The 25,156-nt window shown below is 52.6% G+C and overlaps 10 protein-coding genes across 10 annotated transcripts; 3 read left to right on the top strand and 7 right to left on the bottom strand.

Moving 5' to 3' along the window:
- Window positions 1–8: 8 nt before the first annotated feature.
- Window positions 9–1,621, top strand: MYCFIDRAFT_176359 (uncharacterized protein; the record flags this gene model as incomplete). Its single annotated transcript, XM_007930139.1, has 14 exons — window positions 9–37; window positions 82–120; window positions 161–179; window positions 203–227; window positions 291–538; window positions 565–609; window positions 636–703; window positions 745–774; window positions 809–961; window positions 1,000–1,071; window positions 1,109–1,218; window positions 1,266–1,326; window positions 1,360–1,404; window positions 1,444–1,621. The coding sequence occupies 14 exons, from the start codon at window positions 9–11 to the stop codon at window positions 1,619–1,621; spliced, it is 1,122 nt and encodes a 373-aa protein (XP_007928330.1).
- A 141-nt stretch (window positions 1,622–1,762) lies between these two features.
- On the bottom strand, window positions 1,763–4,742 carry MYCFIDRAFT_215812 (uncharacterized protein; the record flags this gene model as incomplete). Its single annotated transcript, XM_007930138.1, has 4 exons — window positions 1,763–2,151; window positions 2,203–4,274; window positions 4,544–4,601; window positions 4,725–4,742. The coding sequence occupies 4 exons, from the start codon at window positions 4,740–4,742 to the stop codon at window positions 1,828–1,830; spliced, it is 2,472 nt and encodes an 823-aa protein (XP_007928329.1). The 3' UTR covers window positions 1,763–1,827.
- Window positions 4,743–5,689: 947 nt separating this feature from the next.
- On the bottom strand, window positions 5,690–9,771 carry MYCFIDRAFT_86431 (uncharacterized protein; the record flags this gene model as incomplete). Its single annotated transcript, XM_007930137.1, has 7 exons — window positions 5,690–6,024; window positions 6,099–6,312; window positions 6,364–6,861; window positions 6,913–7,262; window positions 7,432–7,525; window positions 7,756–9,384; window positions 9,704–9,771. 7 exons carry the CDS (start codon window positions 9,769–9,771, stop codon window positions 5,830–5,832), a joined length of 3,048 nt encoding a protein of 1,015 aa, XP_007928328.1. The 3' UTR covers window positions 5,690–5,829.
- MYCFIDRAFT_204150 (uncharacterized protein) lies at window positions 9,764–11,615 on the bottom strand (the record flags this gene model as incomplete). Its single annotated transcript, XM_007930136.1, has 6 exons — window positions 9,764–9,801; window positions 10,093–10,335; window positions 10,397–11,308; window positions 11,358–11,416; window positions 11,480–11,504; window positions 11,594–11,615. 6 exons carry the CDS (start codon window positions 11,613–11,615, stop codon window positions 9,764–9,766), a joined length of 1,299 nt encoding a protein of 432 aa, XP_007928327.1.
- Window positions 11,616–12,595: 980 nt separating this feature from the next.
- MYCFIDRAFT_86429 (glycosyltransferase family 20 protein) lies at window positions 12,596–15,756 on the top strand (the record flags this gene model as incomplete). The annotated part of the gene is made up of 4 exons (XM_007930135.1): window positions 12,596–12,659; window positions 12,738–13,214; window positions 13,272–15,483; window positions 15,545–15,756. Exons 2-4 carry the CDS (start codon window positions 12,780–12,782, stop codon window positions 15,754–15,756), a joined length of 2,859 nt encoding a protein of 952 aa, XP_007928326.1. The 5' UTR covers window positions 12,596–12,659; window positions 12,738–12,779.
- A 222-nt stretch (window positions 15,757–15,978) lies between these two features.
- Window positions 15,979–17,874, bottom strand: MYCFIDRAFT_197851 (uncharacterized protein; the record flags this gene model as incomplete). Its single annotated transcript, XM_007930134.1, has 1 exon — window positions 15,979–17,874. The coding sequence occupies one exon, from the start codon at window positions 17,872–17,874 to the stop codon at window positions 15,979–15,981; it is 1,896 nt and encodes a 631-aa protein (XP_007928325.1).
- A 125-nt stretch (window positions 17,875–17,999) lies between these two features.
- Window positions 18,000–19,184, bottom strand: MYCFIDRAFT_183212 (uncharacterized protein). Its single transcript, XM_007930133.1, has one exon. The coding sequence runs from the start codon at window positions 18,712–18,714 to the stop codon at window positions 18,484–18,486; it is 231 nt and encodes a 76-aa protein (XP_007928324.1). The 5' UTR covers window positions 18,715–19,184; the 3' UTR covers window positions 18,000–18,483.
- Window positions 19,185–20,135: 951 nt separating this feature from the next.
- On the bottom strand, window positions 20,136–21,027 carry MYCFIDRAFT_86428 (uncharacterized protein; the record flags this gene model as incomplete). Its single annotated transcript, XM_007930132.1, has 2 exons — window positions 20,136–20,668; window positions 20,738–21,027. 2 exons carry the CDS (start codon window positions 21,022–21,024, stop codon window positions 20,272–20,274), a joined length of 684 nt encoding a protein of 227 aa, XP_007928323.1. The 3' UTR covers window positions 20,136–20,271.
- Window positions 21,028–21,538: 511 nt separating this feature from the next.
- On the top strand, window positions 21,539–22,423 carry MYCFIDRAFT_176355 (uncharacterized protein; the record flags this gene model as incomplete). Its single annotated transcript, XM_007930131.1, has 8 exons — window positions 21,539–21,588; window positions 21,628–21,849; window positions 21,883–21,896; window positions 21,922–22,065; window positions 22,092–22,210; window positions 22,239–22,320; window positions 22,350–22,390; window positions 22,415–22,423. The coding sequence occupies 8 exons, from the start codon at window positions 21,539–21,541 to the stop codon at window positions 22,421–22,423; spliced, it is 681 nt and encodes a 226-aa protein (XP_007928322.1).
- A 556-nt stretch (window positions 22,424–22,979) lies between these two features.
- On the bottom strand, window positions 22,980–24,404 carry MYCFIDRAFT_26838 (uncharacterized protein; the record flags this gene model as incomplete). Its single annotated transcript, XM_007929715.1, has 2 exons — window positions 22,980–23,864; window positions 24,048–24,404. Coding segments are annotated over 2 exons (1,242 nt in total), but the record flags the coding sequence as incomplete, so codon positions are not given.
- Between the last annotated feature and the right edge of the window lie 752 nt (window positions 24,405–25,156).

Here is a 25,156-nt window from a genome sequence, read left to right as displayed (position 1 = left end):
TTCTGACAATGTTCGAATCGTTAGGGTGGCTTTTGAAGTGTAGCTAGAGAAAATATCGTCCTCTGAATGTGTAGGCAATAGTGTTCGTGGTTTCCTGTTCGGAAAGCATAATGGGCCAAAGTGAACTTCATGAAGCCTTTGTCGAAATTTGAACACTGAGGGTTCGACCAGAACATCATGTCTCAACAGTGACATTGCCGAGTCAGGTCTTCGGGCGTTGATTGCTGGTACATAGTCTATCTCCGTTTCAGCCCCTTGCTTTTAGGCGTAAGGAGGTTTTTGTGTGGCAGGTGGTGGGCTCTTTTCGACCATTCTCAAAGGAGTATATGGCAGGTATGCTCAGCTCTTTCCTTCCAACCATTCTATATCGGACAACCGCGCGATCGAACCACATCTAACCACACTGACCTCCTTGTCGGTAGCTGGTAGTGTAGAGTTCGCAGTGGTAAGTCGGCCAAAAAATGTGAAAACGACCCGGATCGTCCCCAAAAAAATGTATCTATCAACTTCCTGTGATCATTCTGAATGCCAAAAAGAGGTGATAGCACTGCTGAATCGAGCTAGGAAAGATTTCGTAGTGAACTTCTCGCCCAGAACAGCAAAAAGGAAGTAGCACCACTCGGTTTCGATCCGAGGCCCTCCGGGTTATGAGCCCGGCGCGCTTCCGCTGCGCCATGGTGCTTGCTTGTGATTGGACGGCCCAGTGAAACTTTTTATCGTACAACAAGCTCCAAATTTGATGAGTGAAGCCAGTTCGAGATCCTTGGCAAGGACGTGTTGAAAAAAATTCTAGTGTGTCACATGTCAGCCTTGGCAAGCCACGCTTTGACCCGAGCATATCTCCTAACCCCACGACATCGATTGAACTGGAGGCATACAAAAGCATGACCACAGGCCATACCAACGATAAAGTGGGTAAGCAAAGAGCAGTGTACGAGACTTCGGACACGAATCAAGCACAGTGTTATACTCTGCGGCAAAGGTCGTTGTTCTGCTCAGCGGGGAGCTGCTTCCGGCATTCCAGCCGGAATTTTATCCATTTCCAAACCTCAAGCTTGCATTCCTGAAGCAGTCCTTCCTCCTCCGGCTTCAACCTTTTCAATGTGAGTCCTCGATGGACACGACTTTCCTCGGCGCTTTTCGTCCAACTCCTTCGAAGCGAACGCGCCTTCGCCAGCGAGAATTCGGCAAGAAAGAGAAGGATGTCGAATAGTACGGGTGGAAGAGCTAGAAACACATAGCCGGAGGCTCTACGATGAATTGAGCGGCGTCGTGTCTCGTTGGCAAATGCACACGGCCATGCAAACTGCTCATGTCCGCTGTTCAGTAATGCCTGAGATCCGATCCACACACATACAGCATATTGCTTTTCAGCCTGCTGTTCAGTATTTATACTAGACGATCGTTGCACGAACGACCCTTCTAATGCTACTGATTGCTGAGCAGAAGGCTTCAACTCGAGTGCGAAGCCATCCCCTCTGAAGGCACCACGATGTTCAGCTGCATGCCAAAGGCAAAATGCTTTCCTTTGATATCTTTCCCACTGGCGTCAATGATATCCACCACTTGCTTCCAACTATCGAACAAGGAGCCTATGATTGACACTGACCCTCTGAACTAGAGAGCAGAAGCTTTGGCACTGTATCTGCACGAGAGCGCTATGAGATATAGGCATGGAGGGTTTGACAATATACAGCCAGTCGATATGCTCCTCGATTACGATACACGAGACCCAACGATTGGAACGAGCCGATTCTGTTTTCACGGTCATCATATTTGATATTTCATTTGTACAGATATAGAGTCAACGCAAGTTGGCGCTTTCCTTCATCTTCTTCTCGGCCTCCCAGCGAGCCTATCCTCTACAGCCGCAATATGATTCCTGTTCTTCAAATGTACACCGAAGTGATCAATGACCTTGTCTGGAATTGCGGTATAAAGTTTGCCAGGACAGTCGTTGCATTTGATTCTAGGCAGCCATTGGAATTTTCGACCAGCGGGAACAGGATCACCGACTGCGAATGAGCCTTTAGTGAGCTCGCCGGTTTTGACGTTGATGACATATGATCGCATTAAAGGTGTGAAGTCGCCGTCTGGGTGGGCTTCACTAAGCTGTGCTAAAGCGGAATCGAGCCAAGGCGGTGGGGGAGGCTAGAAATTCTCGTTAGTGTGAGCTACGGAATTTGAGGTCGGTAGACGTACTTCTGATTCAGGAGCAGGCCAGCGGTCTACAGTTACTGCTCCCTTAGAATCGTATGTCACGTTAGGTTGCTGTCGCACCGACGAAGGTGCGCGAGAGTGGGACCCATTCGGTTGCGGTGTGCCTCGTGGTGGCAGAGATCTTGGAGTCATCGATGGCGTCGAAGTCGCTCCTGGACCTGGAGTTCCAGGTGCAAGATTTGCAGGTCCGGAGGCATATCCAGATAGAGGGAATTCTTTCGCCCGCTTCTTTGCCTGGAAGTCATCCCACCATTTCTTGTACTTCGCACGGCTGATGTGAAGCTTAACAATGAGCTTCTCGTCGTCGGCATCCGCTTCCTCGCGAAGCCTACTAGGTCTCGCCGAGCTTCGCGGCTCCGGAATCGAGGCGCTGAGTATTTGAGAATCTGGTGTTTGCGACCGTCCGTAGCCAGCACGCATGTTGATCTGGGCTGCTGCAGCTGCGCCACGCATTCCACGGGTTCGTGCAGTGCCTGCAGTAGGTAGTGCTGTCGGAGCCGGAGACTCTGCGCCAGACTCTTCGCTGTCCAAGTCATCAGAGTCAATGTCCCCATCAGTGACACGCCCTCCGCGACGACCTCCTCTGCCGCTTCTGCGCGTCTTGAGGATGCCAGTAGTCTCGAAAGTCTCCACGGCGCCAGGTAGGACCGAGTGCACGAGCAGTGATCGTACAGTTCGCGGCTTTTCTCTGAGATCTGGAATGGCAGGACCGCCACGCCGGTTTAGCTGTCGTTTCTGTGCTCGGTGTTCACGCATCATCGAAGTTTCTGTTCGTTCAAGCTCAGCTTCGCTCATCTCGTACATGTATGGCGTGAAGTCTTTCTGGGTCTGAGGTGGTCGGAAGGCGCTGTGAATGGGTGCTGGTAGAAAGCCATCTCGGACTTCTGGGTCTTCGATTATCCTGCCATCGAAAGGATGATTTGTCAAATATAAAGCTTTCGTGTAAAGCTGACTCTGCTCTCTTATCGAGTGTGCAATGGCTGTGGTAAACTCTCCAGAAAGCGCGTTCTCTGATGCCATTTGGCGCGCGAATTCTTCAGGCGAGTTGAGTGGATTATTTATATCCCACTCGAACTGGTCCACAAGAGTAATTCGTCCAATTGTGATGTTGAGTTTGATCTGTATCCGCATCTCGTCGTCCTTGTGATCGTGATAAGGCCGTCCGGGCTCTAAAGCTCCATCTTCAACTATGATGTGAGGATAGAAGTTCTGCAACTGTTCCTGAAATTCCGCCTTGACCTGTCTCGAGACCTCTTGTAGATTCTCCGGTGGCACTTTCAAATCTTCAAGCAGGTAGTCCGTGAATAGATCTTGCGATATACACTTCTCGTGCAGATTCCAAGTAAAAGTATCGCGCAATCTCAGTTTTTCCAATTCAATATCCAAGCGTATAGGGACAAGCTCTTCATGCTGCTCCGCCTGTTGTTGCGTGTCCTTGCGATTCACGTGCAATTCTCGCGACTTTCGGCCTTTCGGTGGTCCGCGGTTGTTGCTATACACGATCTGGCTCTTCGCATTTGTAGTGCCATTGCCAAATCCCGCGAACCCGTAGCCGTATATCGAGCCTGGATCCGCTCTTCGGCGCTGAGCTACCTCGGTCACGTAGAACTCCTTTTCTCTCTCCTTGGCCAGAAGCAGGTCGCGCGACCGCTCTGACTGATCATTCATCGCCGCGCCATGCAGCAGGTCGCGTTGAATGTATCTGTGCAGCAGGATCTCATCATGCGACGGCTGAGGTCCGTTCGTGTCCTCGCTGTTGCCGCTATTCTGGCTAACAGGTAATTGTGTGCCATCTCGTGATCGTTTCCTAGACAATCGGGGAGCTCCATTTGTTTGCGCTGAGCCATTCGAGCCGTTCTGCTGCGCCGGCCCGGGCGAGTCGGTGTTCATCGCGTTGACAGTGTCTCTCGCGGCCTTCTTGCCTTCCCGAATGGACTCCTTTCCTTCCGTGTTGGATCCTTGCTGGTGGTTTGATGAACTCGCGGCATCGCTGTCGACGGGTTGAACGGCGCCTGGCTCGCTCGCGCTGGTCGGCCAGGCGTTCGTTGACATGGCTAGGGCGAGGATATGCTAGGGCGCGCGATGGATATTCATCGAGGCTAGATGCTAGCTTCTGGCCTTGATCAGTTCTGATTGAGGTAAAATGCGGCGCTTGAGACATTGCTGTGCTCGGATGGGTGGTGCGGTGCGGTGCTGTTACACGTGCAGAGCGCGCAGGGAAGTCTAAGGCGCGAAGGGATGTGATGCCATAGCGCATGTGACAGTCGGATGGGTGAATGGAAATAAACATACCTCAACAACAGAGACACGGGCCTGGACTTACTTGTGCACCACGCGCCGCGATAAACACGTATAAGGCCGATGCGATCTGATCTCGGGGGCTGGGGCTGGTTGGAGACGGCCGCCAAGCTTCCGGCTGTCGTGATCCTGCCTCCTGAAGCAAGCACGCGAACGGCACTGCACAACAATGTTCTCTATAGCAAAGTCAATTCGTCACCACGCACATTATTCACATTGGCCATGCCGGTGGAATGCCTGCCGAGAAGCATCATACCGCGCCTCGGGATGAGGAAGCTCAATATCGGGGAAGGTACTGTAAGCGTGGCCAACGACTGGATCGGCACTACTGCATCACCTGCCAGATACAAAGACCCAGTCTGCCGCCTCCCGCTATTCAAGCATACTCTGGGCCTCTGAATCCATTGGGAGCCCGTCAGCCTCTGCTTCTCGTGTCACGCTGCCCGAGCCTGCTTGTTCCTTGCCATGTTTCTCATCACGATACGATCACGTGGTATATCGAGCCCCAGGCTGCAATCTCGGCCCAGCGGCCGTGTGAGGGTATCGATCATGATCATATATGCTTCTTCGCGAATGTGTCCTTCGCGAATAAGGTCGCTAAGGGCATTGTGAGCGAAGGCTGAGGTAAGAAGTGCGGCTACTAATGCAGTGGAAGAATGAACTAACAGAGAAGAATCAGTCTTGGTGGCTCAGGACCTCTTTCCATTGTCGTCCAGTGTACATGTCCACCGCGACAAGCACATTCTGAGGCGTCTCCAACGCCTACATGCACCGTTCCAAACGTCAGAACTATGCTGCTATGCCTCTGGTCCCGCGAGACCGCGAGACCGACCGAATCTATCCCCAAAAATGCAAAATCAGTGGTTCGGTCTTCATCCCTCTCAGCCTCTCGCTTTGCAACTCGCCAATTTTCACGCATATTGTCTTTCTCATCAAGGTTCTCATATCTGCATTGGATAGTGATGCTGTTGTGGGTTGAGATCTTCCTCATATTAGGAAATGCTAGGTGTCGTGTCAACCGTCAACCCTTCTTTTATCCCCTAGAAGTAGTGACGTACGCATGGCGAGACCATGCTCGCCATGTGCTGCCGTTCTGAAGAGGCAAAGTCATCAGAGGCTCTGCACTAGACTGGGTATCGCTAGGCGGGAGTTGAGCGGCGTGTGCGGCCGCGATCCTGCCGAGGGGTGGGAGAGGCCGAAAGAGTGCAAGCCCAGCCCGGTCGAAGCCGTGACTTGGGAACACATAGCCCTTTGTCGTAGGTTTGTTTCATAAATGGTTTGAAAAAGATTGGATTGGATGGTGTGCTCTTCTCAAGTCTTGCTGCTCTCGAGCTTGCGTCGGATCAACTCCTGTAGCATTTGCAATTCTTTGCGTTGCTCGACAGACAATTCCAGTGTCTGTTCCGATGCTGGAGGCGAAGGTGGAACAACAGATGTTGCAGATCTGGTCTTTTCGGCGTCTTCCGCTGCCATCATCTCTTCCACGACTTCAGACGGAGCTTCGGCCTGCAAGACTTGATTAGTATCACGTTGCTGACGTCATGTCGCAAGCCTAAGAGTAAGGGGCAGCGAAGACTTACGATTAACGTGCCGACCAAGTTCTCCACCTGGTCACTGCCAAGGTCAAGATCTTTGTTCTCGCTTGCGAACTGGGCGAGGTTGAGTGCCAGCTGTTGTTCGTTAAAAGGACGCTTTGCGAAATTGGCTTGCTCAAGCGCGCTAGGGTATGTAGCGGCGACCTGCTGTTCGAGACGCTGATATGAGCGCTCATCACGAAGCTGCTGGATGCGAGTGCTGCGAGACTATTAGCATGTGCCGTAAAGCTTATCGAAGCAAAGAACTCACTCTTTGACCCTATCGATGAAGTCCAGCTTGATGCCCTTCTCTGGCAGCTTATAGACGATGCCACCGTCATCTTGATCGAAGAACTCCGAGTCAGATGCATCAGACTCATCTTCAAAGATGTCAATAACCCCATTGTTAACATGACCGCGGCTTAGTGACGTTTCCATCATTCGCGGGTGCTTAGGTTTGCGAACGTGAACACGGCGACGACTCAAGAATGCAGTGTCGATATTGCGCAGGTCTTTGTCGACGTGCAGAGGGCACATCCAGTCGACAACCTTTCTGCCATTCTGATTGAGCGCTGGTGGGTTAGACAGCGGAGGGTCAAGACAGTCCAGATGCCAGTGTTGTGAGCAGTGGTCGCAAGTGACGATTGGTCGTTTCGGACCTGCAAGCTGTTGGGAAGACTTTCCACAGCAGTAGCAGAGCACCAGATTGCCCTTGCTGTCACGTAGCTTGTAGTAATCGGGCTGGTCGTCAGAGTATCCTGGTTTGCCGCTATGGAGATGGTCAGTAAAACTCGTCAATCTGTGACGGGTTCAGGCTTACCGAGTTGGTTTCCCACTCATTGCTTCTACGAAGTTGCCATTCTTGTCTGTGGAGACACCATCGTAGAAATTCCTGATGTCTTCGGGCAGGACAAAATTGCATGGATTGCGCTTTTTCAGCCCGCTGAACAGCGAAGCAAACAATCCTCGAGCTGGCTTTTCGGGCGAATCGAGGATCGCAGGACGCCTCGCAACGCAGATAAAGCAGAACCAAGGCTCGTCGAGTTCTTTTGCCCCTTCCTCCAGCGGCGGATCGAGACAGGTAAGATGAAACGACCTATCGCACCCGTCACAACAAAGCAGATAGCCGCTGCCGCCACAGGCCGAACAGAAGTCGTTATTCTCTGAAGCCTGCACATCATGTGTTAGACCGTTCTTTGCATACTCAGGAAATAAAGACAATAAATGAGGAGATGAAACGCGGCGTTGAGGAAGATGCATGGTGTTGTGCGGTTTGTGCAGAAGAAAGTTGTGGAAGCGAGAGAAGGAAAGTTGGCGCGCTGCCTGCGCGTTGTCTTACCACTTCATTGTCATCATCCCCGATTGGGCTGTCTCTTCCTGCGCCACCAACGCCTGACATGCCACTGAAGGCTGCCTGCTGTTTCTTTTCGGGCCTGTTGATAGAAATGATTGTCAGTATTCGCTTTCAACACTAGAAAATGTATTTGTGCGATGCTATCTCAGCCCCGCACCACCAAAAGGAAGGCCTCAAATTGGGCAGACGGCGGTACATTCCAGCGACACGTGGCACATGTCTCTGACATTTTCGAACGCTCCAGAGGAGTGCTCATGTGCTCAGGCCGTGTGCTGGTGTCTTGAAGGGATAGAGAAATGATTGACTTACGATTGTTTGGTTTTGGCTTTTTTGCCGGCGGGTTTCGGGGGCGCTCTCTGCAGTCTTGGAGTGCTCTGCCGAGAAGTTGCTGGAGAAAGATCCGAGAGAGGCGAGTCGAGATCCATGGATGGTGCTCTGCTTCCTCTGGCGCTTGCAGCACGGCTGCCATTCTGCTCCAGTTTGACGGGCGGTGGCACGAGGCGCTGAAGGGCACGCGTTTTTGGCGCTCTCACTGTAGGACGCACATTACTCTCGGCATACTCGTAGTCGCGCGTTTGGCTCTCACTCATTCTCTGCTTCTTAGCAGCCATATCACGCGTAGCTTGATCTTGATCGAGTTCTGCCTCCGCTGACGATCGCTTGACGGAGCCGCCAGGGACCGCAAGAGAGCCACGCTCGGCCGCGTGGTCTTTGCCTCTGACACCGTTCAGTTTGATAGTCGGACCTGCTGTGCCGCCGGCTTGGTCGCCGGGGCTGTCAAAATCCATATCGTTGTCGTCCTCGTTCGAGGTGAGCGATGTGAGCGACGAGTCGCTACCCACGCTGCCTGAGCGCTTCCTCGGTGAGACTGACATATTGCCGTGACCAGAGCGACGGCGACCTGGATCCTTGACTGGTGACTTGACTTTGAGAGATATCTTGGGCTTGTGACTTTCAAGTCTTTCTGTAGATGGAATGGCAAGAGAGGTTTCAGGCGCAGTCGGTGGTTTTGGTGCCGAAGTGAGCTTTGTCGGGGGTGGCTGGGGATTTTCAGAAGACTTCTGCTCGGTTCCGTTTGTTTTCGAGGCCGGCGGTTGCCGTGCTTTATTCTTGGCGTCCTTGAGTTTCTTTTTGGCTCTTCTCACGTAGTCTTGAAATTCGTCATTTTGTTGTGCAGTAGCGTTTTGGGTAAGAATGGCTTCAAGAAGCAGTCGCAGCTTGTAGTCCAACAGGCTCTGTTCGTAAATTTCGTTGACAGCTGCGGCAAGATCCGGCTTGCCAACCTCGATGGCACGTTGTTTTGCAGCTTCAACAACACGATGTAACTTGGCGCCGTCGTATTCGAATTTTGGTGTAGGTGCAGATGGTGGAGAGTGTCGTTTGATTGATGGAACAGCTGAAGTGGCGGATGTCGCAAATTCGCTCTTTCGCTTCACCGTTCGTGTCCGGGTGGCACGGTCCTTCTTCTTGCCATTCACTGTCGGCGCATAATCTCCATCTCTGTCATCGTCAATCACTATCGGCTGAGTGGCTGGTGGCTCTACAGAATGCGAGACGGGCCCAGAAGGCGCTGGTGTCCCTTCCGGAGTATCCTGAGCATCTACTCCCCCAGCGGCAGCGCTTCGCCCCAGCGCTGACTTTCGCGACCCATCTGCCTTCACCCTCTGCTTGACCTTCGCGCTCGGTGCTTCGCCAAGAGGCTGCATGTGTTCCAACACGCCGTACGGGCCTGCGCCATGATCCTGATAACTTGGCTTGGGAGCCTGCAGCGCAGGCTCTACCCAGCGGTCCATGAATGTCTTCTGCTTTCCCTTCTCCTTGCCTGCACCTTTGCCTACGTCCCTTGAGCTTGCCTCGGAAGGTCCGTGAGAACTGCCTCGTCGCTCGTGATCTCTGAGCGAAGCGAGGGTGCCGGGCATAATCGTGTCGCAATCGTCACTGTGATACTTTGTTAGCGTGTGTCGCGACAATCTTGCAGGCAAGAATATAGTCACCCAGGACGATGCAACACCCTCGCAGGCTGTTATGCTCTGTCGTGGCGCTGAACGCGAATTACGCGTGCCAGTGCTAGGCTTCGTGAAGAGAGAAGGAGATCTGTGAGAGCGAGGTGCAGGCCGAGCGGCCCGTGCCCAACTCGCAAACACACCACAACGCCTACACTATGCGGTGGAACTCCCGGCCTTATTTTCCCTTCCATGGGACTACATACTGCACACATTTCGCGTATTCTTCCGGTCATGTATACTCTGCTACTCACGTTCTTGCGTCCGTTGCAAGACTGCAGTGCATCCGGAGTCCGATGCCTCTTTCACAACTTTTAGGCATTATGCTGACTCGATGTCTCGCGACGTGGGCCTGAGACTCGACAATAGCAGGGTGCAAAGCATATCTCGCTTTGCAGTGGCTTTTGCCATTTCTGTTTTATCTGCACTATGTTGAGATGCTTTTTGTCTTTTCTGACAAAGAGTGATTCAGTGCAGGTTATCTGTAGCGGCATCTGCTACCGCGACCGCCCCTGATCATGCTGAATTGCCACCCTGGCAACATGGGTAGAGAGGCCGGGAACCACATTCTGCCATGCAGGCAGGCGACGTATATTGCCGTGGATTTCATAATGATGCGAGAGACTGCAGGAGAAGCGCTTACTCGTCGTCGCTGTCGTCCTCGTCATCATCGTCATCGTCATCTTCCTCCTCTGGCTTTGCAGCAGCCTTCTTGGCGGCTTGGACTTCTTCTTCTTTGGCTTCTTAGCCTTGGTGCTGGTCTTGTTAAGAGGCTGCTCGAGGATCTTGAGGATCTCTTCGTCTGTGATTTTCTTGTCTGACTTCCACTGTGATAGATCTGGCTTTGCAGGTGCAGCCAGCTTCTGCATGCCGTTCTTGGTGAGTGCTAATATTTGTCAGCATTGCCATTCAACATTCCTTCCGACCTTCGCAGAAGCTCAACTTACCAACAGTGGTAAAGAGTCGGCTGACAGGCTCGCCGTCTGCAGAGCCGATGACCTCGTATTGGCGAATGACACCGCCACGCACGCATTCGACAACACCGACCTTGCCAGCTCGCTCGTCATCTAATTGTCGCAGACTGAAGGGGAAAGTGCCGAATTTCTTCTGGGCCTCGGAGAGTGTCTTTCTCGAGGACTCGCGCTTCAAGCCATATGTTGTGGTTGTCCTGCGATGCAGAGTTGGTCTGTTCGGAAGACTCTTCACCTTTCCAGAACCAATGCTGACGCCCATTTCGACACCCCAGACTTCTCCGACTTCTGGCAGACCCTCACCCTTCACGCCCTCGCCTGGCGCAAGGATGATCTTCTTCTTGCTTTCGATCTCATTTCTGTCAAACAGCCAGCAAGTTGTGTTCTCGACAAGATTGCAATCATAACTCTTGACAAGCTTCTCGAGCAGCTGCGTGATTTTGGATTGACTGTATGGCTTGGTGGCTTGGGCTTTCTTCTTCTCTTCCTCGGATCCTTGAGCCAACAAGCCTGGGGGAAGCATCAACCGCAGGAGAAGCTCATTTGCCCAGTAAGTCGCGAGCATGAGATCTGCTGGTCTCCCTGAAAGAGCCTTCTCGCCCTTGGCTTGCACAATGACAGTATCGCAAACAATGGCACCGAATCCATCGATCTGAGCACCAAGCTGGATCTTGACGGGTTCGCCAGCGTGCAGCGTCTTGTCGGCCTCTTCGGTGTCGGATACGAGGGGAGTGTAGGGCGTCACGTATGAGCTTGGCGAGACTGTGCATGGGTGCGAAATACCCTTGGTGATCTTCTTGCCTTTGTAGACTTTGGCGACCTCATCTTCGAGGAGCTTATCGCCGCGCTGGCAGATTTCGATGATCTTGGTGCCCTCAGTGCACCATCCTGCTCAGGTCAGCACCAGGCAAAGCGCGGGCGGAGGTGAACAGCGCACCTGAAACAGTCTCGAGTACTTTCTGGCCAATCTGGGCAGCAGTCTTGTACTTGGTGAGGCTTCCGGCTGGTCAGCGACTTCTGCATGGCATGGCATGTTTCTATAGGGCAGAATGAGCTCACGTGTCGGGATTGGCGAGGCTGTAGTCTGTTTCAATGGGTCAGTCACAAGCTCGAGTGCACGTAAGTGCAAGTGGTGGGCTGGAGCGCGTAGGCGGTGGTCGTGGATGGACTCACCAACGACAGCCTCTTCAGCCATTGCAAAGGGGAGTGTGCTGCTTGTGGGCAGCGCGCAGCGGGCAGCGAGCAGCGGAAGATGGATGTGTCGAGTGGTTGAGCTCGAACAATCACAGTAACAGCTGCTTGTTTGAGGCAGCGGGAGTCGAAATTGAGCCGTGGCTGTGGCTTTGAGAACGAGGACGAGGGGTCACAGTGCGCCCCACTTTGACATCGTCACTTGACAACACCGCAAAAACGGCGGGCGTCTCGTTGATGAAACGCGGTGAGAAAGACGGTGGGCGGCTCTCTGGCAGCGGGAAGGGGCTTAATCGCGGTGAAATGCACAGGCACAGGCGCAGGCACAGGCGCAGGCACAGGCACAGGCACAGGATCGTGTGCTCGCGCGCGCAGAAACAATAGTTCTAGCAGGCACTGTACGGAGGATTTCGAGTCCTCGCCGTATCAGTCCGATCGGCCACCAAAGGGGGTCAATCTCGGATCTTGCATATGAGCACTTTGCTAGCGATGGTCTCAGACGTCGTGCACCGGGGCAGCCACATTGATGATCGAAACAGGTACAGGATGGGGAATCTTCTGCAGCGCGCGTGGCCAGAGCCTCAGCACCCGGAGTTGAGAACGGGATGCAGCGAAGTGGACGGCCTCAGGCAGAATGGGGGCATTGGATAGCAGTGGCCGTCAAGTCTGGCGAAGAAGCGGATGCCAGTCCTGTGATGTGCCCGTCGTCAGAAACATAGGCGTGTGTGTGTCATGTGATGCTGCATGGATTTCCGGAGCGCGTGCCAGTGCCGCTGCGGCAGCCACGTTTGTGACGCGGTTGACCGTCTGGGTTAGAATAGGTTGCGGCCCGATTCGCTGAGACTAGCGATGGATTTGCTCCATGCCCACAACATCTTTCCTCGACCACTTTTCCTCACTGAACCCTTTCGCTCGTTGTCCGACATTGCCTGGGGCTGCCTGTGGTACCGCTCGACCTGCCGCACACAGCTTGCGTCCTGAAATTCCATTCCTACAATCGCGACATCACGCTCTTGTTTGCCGAACTGACCTAGCAGCAGGCACGACTGTGAGTTCGATGATTATTATTTACCCCAGTGTCTGCCACGAGCTTGCCGAGCCGGTCACTAACTTTTGCCGCACGCAGTGGGAAGCCGTGCATCGAGGCCTCGCTTGTCGAGCTTGGCCAATGTCTAGCAATGCTCGGCCTTCCGCCGTAAGGCAGGAAACTGGAAATCCAGCACTGAGCGAGGCCAATACCAGTATTCCGGTCACGCCAACCGTCAGCAACGAGACCTACGTGTCGCCTAGTACAGCATCCCACATAACACGGAATCCCCCGCAACACCTTCTGGAGTCGATTGGTGCTGATGGATATATCGGAAATGGCCATTCAGCACGACCTTCCGGAAGGACGGAGAGCGGAGCCTCCCAAGCTGCGGCAGGTGCTCGAAATGGCGAAGAGCTTCTCCGCCGATTGAGTCTCACAGGGCAGCCGTCGAGGCCTGCTGCAGAACTTATAGATCCGCGTAGCGCGCATCCTAGCTTGAATCTCAGCGGAAATGTGATCAGCGCCGCATTTTGTGTTCCCTACAAGGTCGGCTATACGACCACTGGCGAATGGGTGCGTTGTACGGTTGAGAAAATCGAGAACATTCAAGTCAAGCTAAAATCATCACAGGACCTCAAACCTAGGAGAGGAACGTCAGCACTTTTCGATTCTTTCGCATATCTGTCCTCGCCAGAGTCGCCTTGGAAGCATACACTAGTCGGTTGGACTGGAGAGATCGACCGTGTATTTCGTCGCAGAAACCAGTCTGCGAGTACCAACGGCGTTACTTCCATGGACTCCGTTCCACTCAATAAGGCTTCTGCGCCGATTCCGGTCAACAAAACCGAGAAGCCTGTCCAACCTGGAGACTATTCGGATCTGCACATTCCACTTGCTGACCGGCGGAAACTGGAGAAGCAGCTAGAGCTAGAGTCTGGTGGACACGTTGCTCCTGTTTGGCTGTGGGATGGTATCGACGAGAACGAAGTAGCCACCTTCCACAATCAGCAGCGATGGCGGCGTTATGGTGAGCACGAATTGTTCACACTATTTCACTACAAGCAAAATGAGCCGAGCGATGGTCGAGACCTTCGCAAGACCTGGGCCGATTACTACTGCATGAATCAAGCGTTTGCAGATGCGATCATTGGTGTGTACAAACCTGGCGACATTATCCTGATTCACGACTATCACCTTCTACTGCTGCCCAGCCTGTTACGACAACGACTGCCGAGTGTCTACATTGGATTTTTCCTTCACGTGCCCTTCCCGAGCAGCGAATACTATCGATGCCTCACTCGGCGCAAGGAGATACTTGAAGGAGTCCTGGGAGCCAACATGATCGGATTTCAAGCATACAGCTATGCCAGACATTTCTCCTCCTGCTGCACACGTATCCTCGGCTTTGATTCGTCATCTGCTGGCGTTGATGCATACGGCGCGCATGTGCCAGTGGACGTCTTCCCCATCGGGATCAATGCAGAAGAAACAAGACGAGTCGCCTTCGATTCTCCTGGCGTGACCGGGAAGATGAAAGCCTTGCGCGAGATTTACCAGAACAAGAAGGTCATTGTTGGCCGAGATCGGCTAGACACTGTGAGAGGTGTAGCACAGAAATTGCAGGCGTTCGAGATATTCCTTGAACGACACCCAGAATGGCGCGAGAATGTCGTCCTTATCCAGGTCACGAGCCCCACTAGCATTGAGGAGCGCGACGACAAGGGCGACAAGACTGCGAACAAGATTTCTGAATTGGTGGCTAGGATCAATGGAGCCTTTGGCTCACTCAGCTCCACGCCAGTTCAGCACTACCCGCAATATCTGTCACAGGAAGAATACTTTGCCTTGCTTCGGATCGCTGACCTGGGACTTATCACGAGCGTCCGTGATGGTATGAACACTACCGCATTGGAATACGTGATGAGCCAGCGAGAGAATCACGGCCCACTGATCATCTCGGAGTTTTCTGGAACAGCAGGCAGCTTGGGTGATGCAATACATATCAACCCTTGGGACCTTGGCGGCACTGCCGACGAGATACACACGGCGCTTACGATGACCGCGGCCGAGAAGCAGCAACAACACGAGCTTCTGTACAAGCATGTGACATCGAATACAGTGCAGTACTGGACCAACAGCTTCATTCGGCGCCTGCTCACTAATCTGGCTTCATATGATCAGTCAGTTGCCACGCCGGCGCTCGATCGTGCCAAGTTGTTGCAGCAGTACCGCGACTCTTCGCGTCGCCTCTTCATGTTTGACTACGATGGCACTCTGACGCCAATAGTGAAAGATCCACAATCCGCCATTCCTTCTGACAGAGTCATTCGGACCCTCAAGACTCTAGCTTCCGATCCGCAGAACCAAGTCTGGATCATCAGCGGCCGCGACCAAGCTTTCCTTGATGAATGGATGGGTCACATCTCGGAGCTCGGTCTGTCAGCAGAGCATGGCTCATTCATGCGCCATCCCGGATCCAGTGAATGGGAGAACTTGACCGAAACTCTTGACATGTCGTGGCAAGATGAGGTGATCCGTATCTTCAACCACTTCTCAGAGCGAACACAAGGCAGCTTCATCGAGCGCAAGAAGATTGCTTTGACCTGGCACTACCGTCGAGCAGATCCCGAGTACGGGGCTTTCCAAGCTCGTGAGTGCCAAAAAGCTCTGGAAGGATACGTGACGAAGAAATGGGACGTAGAAGTCATGACCGGCAAAGCGAACCTGGAAGTCCGACCTCGATTCGTCAACAAGGGCGAGATTGCTCGTCGCTTGGTAAGCGAGTATGGCGAAAAGGCACCAGATTTCGTGCTTTGTCTTGGGGATGACTTCACTGACGAAGGTGAGCCAGGCATCAAATTTCCTCGTCTCTTTGCGCAACTTTCACTGACTTCCGTGTACAGACATGTTCCGCACTCTCCGCCAGTCCAAGCTACCCGAGCAACATCGCTTCGCCGTTACAGTCGGTGCTAAGACCAAACAGACTCTCGCGACGTGGCATCTCCTCGAGCCTTCAGATGTCATATCCTGCATTTCCCTCCTCAATGGTTCGACTGATGCCGGAAATGCCGGAGCAGTAGCAATTGTGGAGGGCTCGGTCCCGGATACAAGATAGATTGCGTGCAGGAGGGTGGCGGACATAGATTCTGATGAAAGCATTAGCATCAGCGTAGTAGGACATCTTGATGAAGAAGACTCTCATGGTCGGCCAAAAGGAGATTGAGAGCGAGAGAGAGAGAAGTCTGAAGATGGCTCTTTCAGTGAATGAGATCCGAAAATTCCTCATCATGCCATGCCATTTCATCAGCTCGCCTATATAAGTACATTCTCCGCACGTTCACCGGCCACGCACAGCCTCCTCCCTATTCCTCTTCCTCCTACGATTCACCTCCTCCTCCTCCTCCTCAATCCCACCAACCACGTCAGTCTTCCAAACCTGACCTGTCTCCTGCGCGATCTTCAGCCCAAACCTCTCCAACTGTTCCCGTCGTGCCCTATACTCAACATCCGGTCTCCCCACGAAAACCCCAAGCATCGATTTCCTTTCCGAAGGCTTCCTCGCCCTGTAAGCCCGATTCACATCCGTGATATGGTGTTGCAAAACCTTTTCACAAGTCGCAATACTCCCTAGAATATGTTTGATCGCATACGTCTTCCTTCCCAGATCATTGTGTGGGTTTGCCGGATCTTGGAGGGTAAGGAGGTAAGGCATCCATTCGTTTCTTTGACACATCCTCCACTGCCCTGAACGGATTTTGTCCCCGCGTTTCTCGGCTAAGGCCATGTATCTATTCAGGACCGGGGATGGTGGGTGTTTGAGGAACTTCGTGCGTGGGAAGCAGGAGATGGCGAACTTTTTCAGGTTGATGGACCTGGATCTGGCTTTGGCTCTGGATGGTATTGGGGCTAGGGTTTCGAAGAAGGTGATGAAGGCCCTGGCGTGTGGTCGTCGAGATCCCTGGTCGGATCCGATTTGGATCAATTGGACTGGGGTTCGCAGAAGTGTTGCGACGAGAAGAACGAAGATGCCGTAGGATCCTAAACCACCGGTGAAGACGTCGTTGAAGTTGCGCATGCCGAAGAATGTTCGGACGGCGTAGAAGACTGTGCGGAGGTAGGGCATGTCTTCGAGGCATTGCTTGACGACTGCTTGTTGGGCGTGTGAATCACTTCCGGCTACGATCTGCACATCCAAGCCGGATTCTTTGTGCTGCGCATTCAGAATGGGATAGGCTGCGTCACGAACAGTCACAAGTATCCATTTATCGCTGCTTCGCATATTATCGGCCACAAGAAGTAGTCGATGCAGGAGGCGAGGTGCTGAATGGCTCGTGGGCAAAGGAGCTTCTCGGCCATCCCATATTTGAATATCAATGTCTGACCAAGGCAGGGCAAGTCCTGTCTGCTGAGAGCCATGAAGCTGAATTTTTGTGCTGATTGATACGTCGTCTTTCAACGAGTTTTTGACCAAGTTCATGGTTGCTTCCGCAACAGCATTTCTCGCCATACTCTCTTTTGCCGTGGGCTGTACCCATTCCGCAAATTTTTTGAGCTCTTCCTCAAGCTGCTCAATGCCCTGCGATCGGGACTTGCGGATGCCCTTCTCCCATGGCGGAGGCTCTTCCGGAGAAGAGGCGGTCTTTTGAGGCAGCACATTGCATGGCATGTAATTAAAGACCTTCTCCTTCAACCTGTCTCGCATGACAGGTGACATCTTATTGATCCATTTGGCCCTCTGCACACTGATTTCATGAAGACGGCCAGACAATATTCTGATTCCATTTTGCCAAGCAGTGGAGCGTATGTTCTCCAAGCGGTCCAAATGCATGCGTCGGTCGTAGACCTGATCATCCTCCTCTAGTTGCTTCTGAGAATCCACAGGACTGTGCGGTGCATCTTTCTTGACACTGGAAATGTCATGCTTGGGTTTGCTTCTGACAAAGCGCGGGCCGGTAAAAATTGGCCGTTTATGCACTGGTGGTTCGCCTTCGCGTGGTGATCGATCAATCTCTCCCTCAAGGCCTTTGATCTCTTCCGGCTCGGGCTTCGCTTCGAGAGGCTTCCAGTTACCGCTCTCCCACGGGGAAGGCACGTCTTCTTCTGGCGCATCTTTGCCTTCATTGGCATTGCTTCGTTTCGTCGTGGTGCCAAACGTGGCTCGAAGTGCTAGATTGACATTGTATGCATTGTGAGCGCAGCAGACAGAGCGTCCGATGCGCTTGTACAATTGCATGAAGGATTGGGTTCAGGTGCAGGAAAGACGGATGTTGAAGCTCGGAGGAATTGGTCGGAGCTGGAGGAGCTTTCCAGGGCTTGGCATTCAGTATGGCGAGTTTCTATGAGGCATGATGCACATTGCAAAGACGGAGAACAATCATACATTTACTTTCATATTGTCAATAATGTCAAATGAATCAAACTTTGAGCTACGATTTCGCGTCGTGCAACACATCATCAATGACTCGTTCCTTTCCCCTTGTTACAGCAAATCCCAACCACATAGATCACATACCGCCTTCAGTCCTGTATTTCCCATCAATCGTCCTTCGTTCCGCAGCCACACAAAAGAGAAGCTTCCATAGCCGTACTGTTTGGCATTGTGCAAATTGCTGCCAGTGCAGCATCAGCATTGCCAGCTGCCACTTCAAAACAGGCAGCATCGGACACATTTCACATCTAGCGTCGATGTCTGTCCATAAATCATGAGGTCTGACTTCAGGCCAAATCTTGTTCAAAATGGTGCGAGGCCTGATCTCGCTTTTAACTCCGATCTTTGCGTTGAGGTCCTCGCAGGCAAGGCTTATCATCGCACGCATCCGTTCAAGGTAAATGTCGTCGCTGCTTAGGAGAATAGGATTCTGGATTTTCGCTTCCCATTATTGCTGCTGTTCCCACTGCCAAAACTCCTGTTTGTAGCGCTGGTACCGCTGCCACCTGTGTTGTGGTTGTAAATGTATTCTCCATCAACATACTGTGCATTCGAGATCCAGGTGGTCCGCTTTTCGCGCTTCGTGTATCGTTGTTCCAGGCGGTATATCTCGTATTTTGCTCGTAGCTTGTCGATGAGACCCATTCTGCTATTGTGCTGTCTAAACAGCAGAAGTTGGAAAGCAGAGGTAACTGGAAGGCAAGGTCGATGCGATGGCGCTTCTCGAAGGCGTTCCTTTAGATCTTATACGCGTTCGCGTCCTGTATGGCGACTCTCTGTGTGCTGCAGGGCTGAAAACGGTGTTGCAGTCGGCGATGTCGTGCGAAAGGCTTGCTGAAAAGGCGTGCCAAATGCTATGGTGCAATGGCGTTCTTGGAACTGGCTGTCTTCAAGACGGAATGCTTTGCTGTGGTTGATTGATAGATTCCGAGACGAGATATTTCGATCCAAGTCTTCTGTTGACTAAAAAGCAGCCACTGCTTCAAGCAGTCTAGTCGTGGGCCGTTGAAGAGAGGAGAAATAAGCCGGTATGAGCGTTGGCTTGGACTAGCCGTTGCCGTTGTAGTGCTTAATGTTTACGAGACGAAGCTTCGAAGTGCGCGATGAAGTTCTTGGTGAATGCAGGTCCCGCTGCAGCAGTTGACACAGAAGAGATGGAGGAAAGGGAGGGGGAATGGCCGGCAGAATGGACGCATGTGGAGTGCGGTCCACGGTGAGCAGCGGATGCTGATGTTGGAGATGCAGGTCCATGTGGACTGGCTTCCACACCAATGCTTCCCCTTGCAAACTCTCATTTATCTCATCAAAAGGTCGCGCGCTTCCCATGAATATTGAGGGAGCACTGAGGCCGAAAAACATGCGTCTGCGCGATCTGCTCATGCTACATTTGACGGCCGTCGCGGCTTCCAATGCAGCTTTTGGTAGAGGAATGCAGTTCTTTGTGCTGCGTTTCTGCTCGAGCCTAGGGTGCGCAGTGGAAAAGGAGGTTCCCTCGCGTGGCCTGCAGCTCTTAGCGCGGAAGGGCCTAAGCTGGTTCTGGATTCTGGAACGACACCAAAGCCATTGGAACATGCCGTCGCCGACAACAACCGCACTCTGTCCGTCTTTCGGTCCGTTGGTTGCACGACGAAGAGATGTCGTCGCCGTCCGGTTGTACTGGCGTTCCTCGTGGTCGTAACATTGCTACAGCAACAACAAGTTTACCCCCCGTTTCCCATGCTCTGCACTTCGGCCAAGGGCAAGTCGAGGAGCTCGTCGAGGCATTCCTGGTTAGGAGAGGCCTTGTAACCCAGCCGGCCTGTCTGCACCTCCCGTGGTCGTACCTTCAAGAGGAGCGACAGCATGCATCGGCACGGCGTCGTAGAATAATAATGACTTCTGCCTTGCGACTTGCAACAGTGAGGAATCTTGTCGGCACCCGCGTCTCGCGGCACACCACAGTCTTTTCCTGCTCAGACTTCTTGCCTTCCAAGACCCGAAGGCCATCGAAGTCTTGCACCTCCCTTGTGGTCTTATGCAGGTGCCCTGTCGAGAGCGTATACTGGCACATCAGAACATCAGATATTGGACATGATGCATCTTTTATAGATATGTACAGTAGTGTGGCCCTCTACTAAGCATTGAAACCTGCTGCGTGATGTGTCGCAATGAAGCCTTTGCGGCCTCTGCTCCTCCTTCGCAAAATACATCCGCTTTCCTATACTATCTGTATGGAGCATCTGCTCTTGCCACTGCAGCCAGCTCTGGCTCCCACTTGTCACCGTTATGCAACAGCTTCTCCTTGTTGTATAAAAGTTCTTCTCGAGTCTCAGTTGCGTACTCTGCATTCGGGCTCTCCACGATAGCGTCCACAGGGCAAGACTCCTGGCAGTAGCCGCAGTAGATGCATTTGGTCATGTCAATGTCGTAGCGCGTCGTTCTTCTGCTGCCATCTTCTCGCTCCTCTGCCTCAATTGTGATTGCCTGTGCTGGGCAGATAGCCTCGCATAATTTGCAGGCAATGCATCGTTCTTCGCCGGTGGGGTAGCGTCTGAGCGCGTGTTCGCCACGGAATCGGGGTGAGATCGGGCCCTTCTCGAATGGATAGTAGATTGTGTATCTGTGGATGGCAAATCAGCCTTCTCCTCTCCTGTGCCTGATCTTGTGGCAATGGCTGTTTTGGACTTACGGTGGTCGGAAGAACTGCTCAAGCAGAACGTACATTCCTCGCATCATCTCTGTGAGAAGGAAGTACTTTCCAGCCTGGTCCCAAACGCTTTCCTTCTGCTCGTTCCATCTTTTCGGTGGCGGTATCCGGAAGCCATCTGGTGGTGGTCCTTCTGCTTGTCCTCCGAGCGCTGGTTTCGACCTTACCGCGCCGGTCGAGAAAGCAGACCGTGTGACAGCGGCGGCAATGCGAGAAGTGGCAGCAGGCCGCGAGCGCGCCAGCGCGATTAACGTCCTTGGTGCCGACATTGTATGGAGTGGAGTGGAGTGGTGAGGAGAGAGGCGCTGTGTGATGGCAATGCGAGGATACACGGAGCTATTCTTCTGCCGCCCAATCAGATGATCGACTTTGATCATCCATTTTGAGTTTCCTGACGGCATCTCTTCACTACTGCTTCAGCTCCCACAATAATAAACAAGAAGTTTGACGTTTCGCCTTTGCCTACCACAGTACATCTCTCTCCTATAGCGATTACCTTTTCGTCCACTTGCGAGGAAGAGTTGTTCCTGAGGTCACTGCCCTTCCGCACGTGTCTTGTGTCTTGCCGACTCCACTAGCTTCCCGTAGGCATGGCAAGAACTACTTCGAGCTACATATCAGTGCATATGAAAGCTCAAATCGCGCGATGAAGGCGTCGCTGGTCACATCTGAGTACTGGTTATGCTCCGACCGTCCGAGCCTGGACCGCGCATCCTCTCCATACATAGTTCACAGAGCATTATCGTGCTAATCGAGCGCCGATCTGACTGCGCAGCCAAAGCCATGCAGACGCGAATCTTTTCTACGGTCTGGTTGTCGTCTTGGATGACGAAGTGAAGTCGCAATTATACGCCTCGATTTTGCTCTACAAGACCTTATCTGGGCAAAGAGTACTTGACAGATACGCTCTACCCGCTCACTAAATTACGCAAGGGTATCCAAGTTGAACGCCATTGCCGCGCCGACGACGACGCGGACAACAACGACGAGAACGAGCGGTACACGCATGGATTGGAGAAGACTTTGAACGTTGTATGGAAAAGTCGGGACCATTCTTCGCTCCAATCTACTCGAGGCCAGCACCTTCTGCATTCGTGAGCGAGACAGGTGTCTTCAAGTCCATGAAGGTCGGCGAAATATCGTCGTCAAACACGCTCGCCTTCCAGAACAGCGACTTGAGGACTTCTATCACTGCTGGGATCGCCTTATCAGTCGCCAAGATGAGCGCTGGGTTCGCAAGGTTACAGGACACGCTATGGCTATCGTGGATGCACAAGAACCTCTAGAAGGCGCAGAGGCTCAGTGGGAGGGTGGTCGGAGTAAGAGATTTGATGAGATCGACGACGACGTGCTTATGGACGTATGAGCCTGAGGCCTTCTGCAACTCCGACATCTCGCGACTGCACCATTTACGAGTCCCTTTTCCAACTTTCTGAAGAACCTGTTGATTCCAGAGTCGACGCGATGGGCTAGTTATCGAAAGCAGACTGAACTCCTGCCATTCAGACATTGGACTTCTGCGAGCTTACTTTTCTACGATATTACATTTTCGGACCTTTTTCACAGTTCGTAGCGTCTAGGTGGATTGATGGAGGTGGTGTGGCATACTACATGGTATTCAGAGGAGCACCAGTCGTGGGATCAGAATGAGATTTGTAGCACGGGTAATGCAGCTACTCGGCGAGAACTCTGCAGCCTCGTCCTTCTATCCAACGCTTTTTGTATCGATCTCCTTCGTCTCTTCCTCTATGCCCCTTGTTGTTATCGTATATCGGGATTTCGGTGCGAGTTTTGCCTCCAACTGCTCCATGTCACGCCTATGTCTTCCAAACAGCCAGATTTCCATGCTCGTGGGATTCGGATTTTCGACAATAGCGACCACAGACCCCATTATCTACCCACAGAATCGCACAAACAATATGAAATAGATGTCAAGAACACCGTGGTAAAACATAGAGACCATAGCTCAAGTTTGGTAGCATGGGTCGTCACTGTCAACCCAACCCTACCCCTACCTACAGGGCCAATGTGGTAGACAGAACAATTTATCCAGAGAAGAGCAGGAGAACTGCAATGCGAGCATGTACGAAAGTGTAAAAATAGCAATGCATGACCAATATATCCGCCATATCTGGGTATCTATCCCAGCAAATCAAACACCATGGCTATGCGTTATGCCTCCGTATACCGACAAGCAAATCCGCCACAATCACCAACAACGCCTTCAAATCTGACTTCTGGAACTCGCAGCATGCCTGAGCCGAGACTTCTGCGTAGCCTCCTCGATCTTGTTTCTGCGCCATTCGCAGCCTTCAGCAAATTCGCAAATCCTACATTTGGAAGACGCCTCCTCAATGTCGACACCGCGGGCTTCCCGCTCACCTTTCCACCACTGCATCGTAGATGCTACATACTCATCCAAAACCTTGCCATCGAAAGGAAAACATTGCTGTCCGATGAATTCACCTGTCGCGGATGCGACGAATTTGGCTGTCAAGAGGGGAGATAGAGTATTCGATGAGATCGTTCTGGAAAACTCTGCGATCATGTGCGACCACAACGCGCTTAGCGTGTTGTAAGCCAAGATCTCGGCGAGAGGGTCGTTGTCCTGCTCGCCGGTGGCAAATTCGTCGTTCTGGTCGTCCAGGCTTCTCTGGCTCGAGGAGAAGTCGATAGCGCCCATGGAAGCGATGAAGGCATCGCTGAATATAGTGTGAGCATCGACCTGATAACGGTCGAAGATGCGATCGGCTTCCACGTTATTTGTGGCAAGGTCCTCGAGCAGTCGACGGTACAGCATGAGCTGCATCTGTGTAGGCCGCATTTGAGAGCCGAGCTTTGGAAGGCCCTTCGCCTTGCGCGTCTTCATATCGACCAGGTAGACCGTCTGCCGCGGCTGCACGTTCGATGACCATGCGTCTTGGCTGTTGAAGAGATCCCGTGAACTTGTACCGAAGAAGTCATCCATCATGGTTTGGTCGGGCAGAAGTGCCATCTTCTTCTTGCCTTTCTTCTTATCCGACTCGGCCTCCTCTTGACCAAGAATCTTGGCCTCTTCAGTTTCGTCGGGGCAGGTGTAGGTGAGCTCGTCAATCTTCCCGATCACTACCTAAGCACAAGCATTTGATCAGTAGTGTTTCAAAGACCATAGAATTCCGGCCCTTGGAAAGCACCGAGTTTCGCGCTGGTATTAGCCGTGGGAAAAGGATGCGGCATAAATGCTCCATCATCCCAAGATAGACGCTAGCTCTTTCTGTCTTGTCCAGATTCATACTGCACATCCTCGACGTACCTGATCATCGACGACACCAAAGACATCGAACTCCCGAGTGATGCCTTGTAATCTGAGAGCTCGCATTCCTTGGATCATGTTCCACATTCGTAGTCCTAGCCTGTCCTCCTTGGTGACGGTGTCGACAGGAACCTCAGTCTGTATCTCCCGCTCCTTCTCTTTATGTATCCTCGACCCCTGCTTCATGATCGGCGTCCTCTTGATGCGACCGTACTTATTCAGCGAATACCAGTACTGGAGCTCGCACCAGGCAGGCGAGACCAAATCCGTCACACTAAGCCCTTTTCTGGGAGCAGGTCGGAATTTTTCAAGCGGCGATCGAGTATCTCTAGTGTCACGATCTTCAACCGCAGGGCTTTCGCTCTTGACTGGAGAATCGCCTACTTGCACACCTACCAGGCGCTGTAGTCAGCGTGTCAGTCTCTCCCGACAAGCTCTCAAAGCTAAGCATACCTGAGAAGTCCGCCCTATTGTCCTCGGCGTACTCGATTTCAATTGGACATTCCCTTTTGACCCTGATGTTGCGTGAAGACTGCGTATCTGAGTCATCCACCCCACTAATGGCTCGCGTGAGACTCTCGCGAATATGTTTGAGCTGGGTTGAAGTCTCGCTATTAGAAGCAATCGCTGCGTCCAGATCATCTCGCAAGCGTGCCAGTCGCAGATGGCTGCTCTGTGCCTCGGAATCATCTTGCTGAGGGAGGATAGGTTCTTCTGCATCTTCAAACTTGACCCTGGGCGCCCTGGGTAGTGTTTCCGGAGAAAAGGCTTGCGAGAATGCCTCATCCCATGTGGCGTCGTCGAAATCAGAGCCATAATCCGACTCGGCATCCTCTTCATCTCCTATGTCGTCACCATTCCCCGCCGGCCGCTGTAGAGACATAATGCCATCGTGGGGGATAGCGATTGGGATGATGTGTTTGTGTAAAGAGAATGTTTCGAGCTGCGGCCGACGTGCGAACATTGGGGTGTTGTTTTCTCGGTCTCGCGACGCGATTCAAAAAGCTTGCGCGAAGTCGGCGCGAAGTCGCTAACTCACACCCAGTGCGTATGGAGATGCTGGTCTGGTCTGGTCTGGTCTGGACAGCAGCAAAAGGGACTTGGAACTA

The sequence above is a fragment of the Pseudocercospora fijiensis genome (genome assembly GCF_000340215.1).
Source record: "Pseudocercospora fijiensis CIRAD86 unplaced genomic scaffold MYCFIscaffold_6, whole genome shotgun sequence".
NCBI lineage: Eukaryota > Fungi > Ascomycota > Dothideomycetes > Mycosphaerellales > Mycosphaerellaceae > Pseudocercospora > Pseudocercospora fijiensis.
The sequence above is the reverse complement of the archived record's forward strand: the minus strand, read 5'-3'. Positions and strand labels throughout refer to the sequence as shown.

What these genes read in the sequence shown, in the direction of transcription:
- MYCFIDRAFT_183212 (XM_007930133.1), bottom strand. Translation starts at nt 18,714, where the DNA reads ATGGGTCTCATCGACAAGCTACGAGCAAAATACGAGATATACCGCCTG.